The sequence below is a fragment of the Papaver somniferum genome, unplaced genomic scaffold, assembly GCF_003573695.1.
Source record: "Papaver somniferum cultivar HN1 unplaced genomic scaffold, ASM357369v1 unplaced-scaffold_57, whole genome shotgun sequence".
Lineage (NCBI taxonomy): Eukaryota > Viridiplantae > Streptophyta > Magnoliopsida > Ranunculales > Papaveraceae > Papaver > Papaver somniferum.
Genome location: NW_020648415.1, coordinates 440,822 through 449,347, shown reverse-complemented (window position 1 = coordinate 449,347; position 8,526 = coordinate 440,822). Strand labels below are relative to the sequence as shown.

The window sequence follows — 8,526 nt, the reverse complement described above, 5'->3', positions numbered from 1 at the left end:
TAGAGATAGTAGTTTGAGTTTACTTGGTATTGTGGAGACTCATGTCCAAGAATCAAATAAGGATAAAATTAGGAGGAATATCAGTCCCTCTTGGAAGTTTGTACATAACTGTTCTATGGATGGTGCTGGTAGAATATGGGTTGGATGGGATACTTCTATTGTGAAGGCTCAAGTGATTCATTGCTCTTCTCAGTCTATATTTTTAGAAGTAACGTATTGTTCTAATAAATCTTTTGTGGTTACTATTATTTATGCAAGTAATGATAGTATTATAAGAAGGAATCTTTGGAGTGAAATAACAACTTTTGCTTGTTATAACCACCAACCTTGGATTTTGATGGGGGATTTTAATTCTCTATTAGAAATTGGAGACAGAGTGGGGGGTGCTGAGGTTATTCCTTCTAATTATAAAGAGTTTTATGACTGCACTCAAGATGCTCATATTTTTGATTTGAGATATACTGGTTGTTTCTTTACTTGGAATAATAAACAAGAGGGGGAGTATAAAATTGCCTCAAAGATTGATAGAATAATGGTGAATACGGAATGGATTGAAGCTTTCTCTGATTCCACTACTGAGTTTCTTCTCCCAGGCATTTCAGATCATAGCCCAGGGGTGGTTAGTATATTTGAAGGGAGATACCATGGTCCACCTCCTTACAAATTCTGCAGATTTTGGGTGAATGAACCAGATTTATGAGTATTGTGAGAAAGTCTTGGATGGAACCAATGCATGGTAACCCCATGATGGTGCTGGTGAATAAACTCAAAAGACTTAAGAAGGTTCTTATTCTATGGAAGACTGAAAGATTCAAGAGATTCTCTGAGAAAGTTTTAACTTCCAAATCTTCTATGGATGAAGTGCAGAGACAATTACAGGCTCAACCTTTGAGGAATGATCTAGTTTTTAAAGAAAAAGAAGTTTTTAAGACCTATTCTAAACTAGCTAGGTATGAAGAATCTATTAATAAGGAGAAATCTCTAAGGTTCAATGGATGGAGGCTGGTGAAATAAATACAAGATTCTTTCACAACTCATTAAAGGAGAGGAGGTCAAGGAATAATATTCTTGTGCTGAATTCTAGGGAAGATATCAAGTTGGAGGATGACAAGTTGATAGGAGAAGAATGTGTTAAATTTTTCAGTGAATTGTTTAGTGGAGATTCTAATCAGGGGTGTTTGAGGGTGAAAACGATTTCTGCTGATTTTGGTAATTTCGGGTGTGTATGTGAGAAACGAATTTAAACCCTAAACAATGTACTGTAAGGGAGTACTTTAGATTCGAGAGATCAATCTGTACAAATCCGTCTTAAACCAAGAAATGGTCGTTACAGACTTGCTTCGGTCACAAAGTGAAGGAGAAGGGTTGGTTTTGGGGAGGGAAGCGAAGAAAGTGTTGAGACCAAAATAGTTGATTCTGGAAGAGTAGTTGTTTTCTTGGACTTGTATCAGAAAGTGGGAAGCTAACAGATGGAAATCTAGCAAATGTTTTCTGAGTGTTGTATGCTCCTGACCTGAACTTGTTATTCGGTGGAAATAAGTAATGCCTATTTATACAAGTCGAAGTGAAACGTACTCTAGTATCATTAAAAAATGGAAAACGGGTGAGTAAATGGGAGGAGGTGGTAACCGGTAACGCCTAGAATTGATGTTTCATAAAAGAAAGCGTTTCACCATTACTCCCTGTATTTACTAACCGCCTCATCCTTATGATACTTTCTTATAACGGGCGTAGTGTACGCCGCACGCTGTAAACCGCAAAACCAATACCCAATGAGCATCCCCCAGTTTGTGACATGCGTTGATGTCTCGAGTGTTTTCATGGAAAACATGTAGCATGTTGTTGTCGTCTGGAAAGTCGATCTTGGGAGACTTGCCGGCTCGGTGACCTTCGACGGTCGAGATTTTGCATCCTAAGAGGAAAGGTAGCCGTTGATTATTGCAACCCTTCGTTTGGTAGCCAGCGGCATGAAAGCATGCTCGGTATGGCTTTAATATGGCCTGGTTTAGGCGCGGCCAAAAGTTAGGGTTTTGGCTTTGTTTAGGCGCGACCAAACTAGGGCCTAAAGTTGTCATGCGTTAGCTGGTAACCTTGGACGGCTAAGATCTGCATCTTAGATGAAAAGGTGGTCGTTGATCGTTGTAGGCCTTATTTTTTGCATCCGCATAGGGAAGGACGGTATGGCGTGGCGCGGCAAGGTGGCACGCCATTAGCATATGTGGCATGGCATGCCTTGGCACGGTTTGGCGTGGCCAAAACTAGTGTTTGGGGCCAAAGGTTACCGTGCGTTGTTTGGCAACCTTGGATGGCTAGGATTTGCATCTAGGATTGAAGGTTGTCCGTTGATCGTCGCACGCCTTCGTTTTGGTAGCCGCATAGGGAAGGATGGCATGGTATGGCGCGGCAAGGTGGTTGGCATGCCATTGCCACATGTGGCATGGCATGCCTTGGCACGGTTTGGCGTGGCAAAAACTAGGGTTTTGGGCCAAAGGTTACCATGCGTTGTCTGGCGACCTTGGACGTCTAGGATTTGCATTTAGGATTGAAGGGTGGTCGTTGATCGTCGCACGCCTTCGTTTTGGTAGCCGCATAGGGAAGACCGGCATGGTATGGCGCGACAAGGTGGTTGTCATGCCATTAGCACATGTGGCATGTCATGCCTTGGCACGGTTTGGCGTGGCCAAAACTAGGGTTTTGGGCCAGTACCATGCGTTGTCTGGTGACCTTGGACGGCTAGGATTTGCATCTAGGATTAAAGGGTGGTTGTTGATTGTCGCACGCCTTCGTTTTGGTAGCCGCATAGGGAAGGCCGACATGGTAGGGCCAAGGAAAATGGCGCGAACGGCTTGGCATAGTGGGGCCAAGGGTTTGGACGGCTTGGCATGGTGGGGCCAAGGCAGAATGGTACGAACGGCTTGGCATAGTATGGCAGAATGGTGCGGACGGATTGGCATGGTGGGGTCAAGGCAAAATGGTGCGGATGGCTTGGCATAGTGGGGCCAAGGAAGAATGGTGCGGACGGCTTGGCATAGTGGGGCCAAGGGTTTGGACGGCTTGGCATGGTAGGGCCAAGGGTTTGGCATACCATTGGCGCATGGTGCGGCCAGCATGGCTAGGGCCAAGGGTTTGTCATGCCATTGGCGCATGGTGCGGCCAGCATGGCTGGCATGGTTTGTCATTGGAAAGTGGTGTGGCTGGCATGGTTGGCATGCCTTGGCGCGGATATGTGGCTGTCAGGGTTTGCCATTGGCACAGTGGTGCGGTTGGCATGGTTGGCATGCCTTGGCGCAAAGATGTGGCTGGCATGGTTTGCCATTGGCACAGTGGTGCTTCTGGCATGGTTGGCATACCTTGGCGCCGAGATGTGGCTGGCATGGTTTTCCATTGGCATGGGGGTGCATCTGGCATGGTATGCCTTGGAGCGAAGATGTGGCTGGCATGGTTTTCCATTGGCACAGTGGTGCGGCTGGCATGGTTTGCATGCCTTGGCGCGAAGATGTGGCTGGCATGGTTTGCCATTGGCGCAGTGGTGCGGCTGGCATGGTTGGAATGCCTTGGCGCGGTAGCATGAGAATTAGGGTTTGGCATGGATGATATTAGTCAATATTAAGGGTTTTGCCGTGGAACATGACCCATGTAAAAAAAGGTACCCCGGTAATTCTTACGTAGGAATGATGATTGATTCAATAAATGTGCTTATGGTCATAGTGACGTCATGTCGTATGTACAATTTTACGATTTTAACCCTAAGCTAAAAACCACCATCAACAGGGGGATATTCAGGAGGTGCTCAATAAATTGCACTTCAATAGATTTATTCATCCTTCTGATGCTGAAAAATTGGTGGTGCCTTTTTCTAGAGATGAAGTGATTGAAGCTTTGTCCTCCATTCATTCTTCTAAAGCCCTGAGCCTGATGGTTTCAATAGGTATTTTTTCAAAAGTGCTTGGTCTGTGGTGGGGGATGATTTTGTTGCTGTTATTACAATTTTTTTCAAGACAGGCAAGTTACTTAAAGAGGTAAACAGTACTCTCATTACTCTTGTTGCTAAATGTGATAATGCTTCCAATGTTTTTGACTTCAGACCCATGTTTTGTTGTAATGTCATCTACAAGTGTTTGACAAAAAAAATTTCTTCTAGAATGAAGTTTATCTTAAAGGGTTTAATTAGTTCCAGCCAGTTTGCTTTTATATCAGGGAGGTCCATTCAAGATAATATCCTTTTAGCTCATGAAATTGTTAGGAATTACCATAAATCTGGTGGTAGTCCTAGGTGTGCTCTCAAAATAGATCTTCAAAAGGCCTATGATACTGTCAGTTGGGATGCTATTGCTGTTGTGATGAGGAAATTTGGATTCCCAGAGAGATTTTTTGATTGGGTTATGGTGTGTATTTCTACTGCCAAGTTTTCTGTTATGATAAATGGATCCCCTTATGATTTTTTGGTGCTCAAAGAGGAGTGAGACAGGGGTGCCCTATGTCTCCCTATATGTTTGTGATGGTAATGGAGGTCTTAAGTATTTTACTACAGCAACAAGTGCTGGCTGGAAATTATGGGCTACACCCAAAGTGTAAGGGCACAAATTTAACACATTTGTGCTTTGCTGATGACATTCTTGTTTTCTTCAAAGGCAATGTGAAATCTGCTTAGGTGCTGTCAAAGGTGATAAAGGATTTCAGTGACTTTTCTGATCTAGATGTGAACTATAACAAAACCTCTCTTTTTCTTCTTCTGTGGAGGCTGGGGTTCTAGAAGATATTTCTTGCTGCCTAAATTGTTCTAAAGGAGAGCCACCAGTGAGGTACCTGGGTATTCCTTTAATATCTTCAAGACTATCTTATGTTGATTGTCAACCTCTTTTAGGTAGAGTGACTAAGAGAGTTAAGTCTTGAAAGGCTAGACATTTATCCTTTGCTGGAAGGTTGCTTCTTATAAAAGTTGTTCTTATTGGCATGGTTTATTTTTGGTTTTCTTGCTTCATTCTTCCTAAGAGAGTGATTAAAGAGCTTAACACTACTTTCAAAAGATTTCTTTGGGAAGGATCTGATCTTGGAAAAAAGCATAATCCAATCAGTTGGAGCCAAATATGCACTGTTGAGAGAGTTGGGGGTCTTGGAGTAAAGGACTTGGAACAAACAAACATCACTGCCAATTTAAGACACATATGGGATATTAATTCAGGAAAAAACACCATTTGGACTCAATGGATACATACTAATCTCATCAAACAAAGGGATTTCTGGACTTTGGCTGTTCCAAAGGATTGCTCATGGAGCTGGAGGAGAATTCTTGAATTCAGAGACACTGCAAAACATTTTTTATGTGCACCTGCCTTGGAAATGGAGAAAAAACTAGCCTATATTATGGATTTTGGCACCCCAAAGGCAGGTTATGTGACGGGATGGAGGCTGAATGTCTTGAGACTATCTGCCCTAACAAAGAATTAAAAGTAGATGATTATATGGTTGATGGCTTTCTTAATTTTCCTGAGTGTAATCATGTGCCTCATTGTGATGGGAAGGATATTCTTCAAGGGGTGGATTATGATTTTAGAGATGAACACCTGGTGCTATGGAAGGGCAGTAAGAATGGTGATTTCTCTATGAAAGAGACATTTGGAGCTCTCTCTGGAGATATTATTGAGGTGGGTTGGACTTAATTGGTGTGGTTTAAGAATAATATCCCTACACATTCCTTTATAAGTTGGTTAGATTGTCATAAAAGACTTAAAACCAAAGCAAAACTACAAAGATGGGGTCTTGTGAACAATGTTGCTTGTGCCTTGTGTGGTGGAGGAATTGAAGATGAGGAACATCTTTTCTTAACATGTTCTTTCTCCAGTATTATATGGAAAAGACTGCTAATCTAGTTGGGAATCTTCAGAAATATTGCTAGTACCTAGGATGAAGAACTTCTTTGGTGTCAGGATAATTTCAAAGGTGAAGGAGTTGTTACTATTATCAAGAAGTTGTGTCTCAATAGCTTTGTGTATCACATCTGGATGGAGCACAACAACGGGATATTCTCTACTACAAAAACCAGTCCTGATGGGGTAAGTCACTTAATTACCATGGACATCATACTTAAGTGCTTAGTTGCTAAGCTTACTTATGTTGATAAACCTTATACTATAAGATTCATGGAAGGCTAGGGCATTGACTGCATTAATAAGGAGGTGAGGGTGATATATTGCTCTTGGTTGTTTCCTGATAAAGATGAAGTTATGGTGAATATTGATGGCTCTCCAAAAGATGATTCTGGAGGAAGTGGTGTTATCATCAGAATCACCAGGGGGATATTATTGCTGCAGCTTCTGGTGGATTCATTCCTTCCACAGTTTTTGCACATGAATTGCAAGGAGTAGATGTAGGGTTAAAGTTGGCAAAGCTCAATAATTGCAGGAAACTTCATATATGCTCTGACTCTATGAATGTGTATCGACTGCTATCTGGGCAATGCTCTCCTATCTTGAGTGTTTTACATATTTGGAGGCGTATTAGACATCTTCAGGAAGAATTTATGGAGTTTAGATATTCTCATGTCTATAGAGAGACTAACAGGGCTACAGACTGGCTTGCTGGGAAGCACCCACATGAAGATTTTCTGATCATTGGTATTGAAAGTTTTGATAGTGAGATGAATAGGATTCTTGAGGAGGATAGGAGTGGGAAAGTTTACCATAGGCAGTAGGTTTTCTTTGGTTTTTTTTTTTCTTTTAGCTTTCTTGTAAGGTTATGGGTGTTTCCTTAAACCCTGCGGATTGTGTCAAAAAAAAAAAAAAAAAAGGAGGAAAAAAATGGAGCTTTACTTAAGTTGCCACTTGCATTGGCAAACGTTACAATGCAGACTAACTTATAGATACGACTGTCCGAAGGCTCATCAATTTGTCAAACTTTTATTAGTTCCATGATCCTGATCCCTAACCCGTAAGGTTTTACCACCAACCGTTTTTTTCGGAAAATGGGTCATTTGTCCAAATATTTTTAAACATGGTTCTAATGGACGAGTAAAAATTAGTATGGGTGAAATGGACACCAAAAAAATAGCAAGAATGAAATTGGATTCATCCTGTCTTAAACTTAAAAAAGAGTGAGGATGAAACTGGATACATCCTGATGTGAATTAAAAATAAGAAAAAGTATTTGAAAATGGGCGGGATGAAACTATTTACATCCTGGCTATTTTTACATTCTCGTCCATTTAAACATTATGAAAATTTACATGTCTTTTTCACCCAGGAATTGTTGATTTTGGTCTTTTTAACCAATTTTGTGCTTTTTTTTTCTTTTGCTACTTTCAAAACGATTTTTCATTAATGCGCAATAACAATCCAAAAAGCAATATGTAGTGTTTAAAAGGATTAAAACCATTGAGGAACCATGTATTAGTGCAGCAAATTCCTATGGTTTTCTCTCTGGAGGAGGTTGACAGAAGTCGCGAACTCGAAACTACCTCATCCTTCGTGGAAGAGGGTTCAATAATCTAGACACAAACTTTGGTCTCCAATATAGAGAATTTTTATAGATCAACTGATAAAAGTTACAACTCAGTGTCTTAGCTATTTATAAATATGAATACGTAGCCAAAAAGTATTCTTGGGTCACACGTACACTAAACTTAGAAGTAATACAAATTTGGAATATAAGTAATAATAATTTGACACTCCCCCTCAAGATGGCGCATCGATATCACATATGCCCAGCTTGACAATAAAATTATAAAATGATTTGTTTGATACCGCCTTAGCTAACACATCCGCCAGTTGCTCTGAAGAACGACAAAATGGTACTTCAGTAATTTTACATTCTAACTTCTCGTAGATGAAGTCTCGATCAATCTCAACATGCTTGGTTCTATCGTGTTGAACGGTATTTTGGGAAATCTTAATTACTGACTGATTATCACAAAATAACTTCATAAGACACTCGGTGAATAAACTGAGTTCCCCCATGAGCTGTTTAAGCCATAGTAATTCACAAATTCCTTTAATCATTTCTCTATATTCAGCCTCATCCCTAGATAAAGAGACAATTTTCTGTTTTTTACTTTTCCAAGTAACAAAATTACCTCCAACAAATGTGAAATAAACTGTAGTTGATCTTCTTCTATCTCATTTTCCATCCCAATCTGAATCAGTATACCCAGAAATATCCATATTTCCATAGTTTGAAAACATCAAACCTCTTCCGGATGCAGACTTTAAATATCTGAGTATTCTTATGACAGCATCCATATGTTGTTTACCAGGATTATGCATAAACCTACTAACAACACTCACTGCATAAGCAATATCAGGTATGAGGGAGATAAATCAAATGCCCTACTATTCTTTGATATCGTCCTTTATCTGTTGGTACTTGATCAGAAGCCTCATCTAGTTTATGATTGTGCTCAATAGGAGAACTAATAGGTTGACAACCTAACATACCTGTTTCCTTGAGTAAATCAAGTACATATTTCTGATGAGATAAGATAATACCCTGATTACATCGTACAAGTTAATTTCAATTCCCAAAAAATATTTG

At 40.5% G+C, this 8,526-nt stretch overlaps 1 protein-coding gene across 1 annotated transcript; it reads left to right on the top strand.

Moving 5' to 3' along the window:
• The first annotated feature begins 747 nt into the window (after positions 1 to 747).
• Positions 748 to 4,651, top strand: LOC113343248. The gene is made up of 3 exons (XM_026587498.1): positions 748 to 950; positions 3,929 to 4,385; positions 4,532 to 4,651. Exons 1-3 carry the CDS (start codon positions 748 to 750, stop codon positions 4,649 to 4,651), a joined length of 780 nt encoding a protein of 259 aa, XP_026443283.1.
• Positions 4,652 to 8,526: the final 3,875 nt, after the last annotated feature.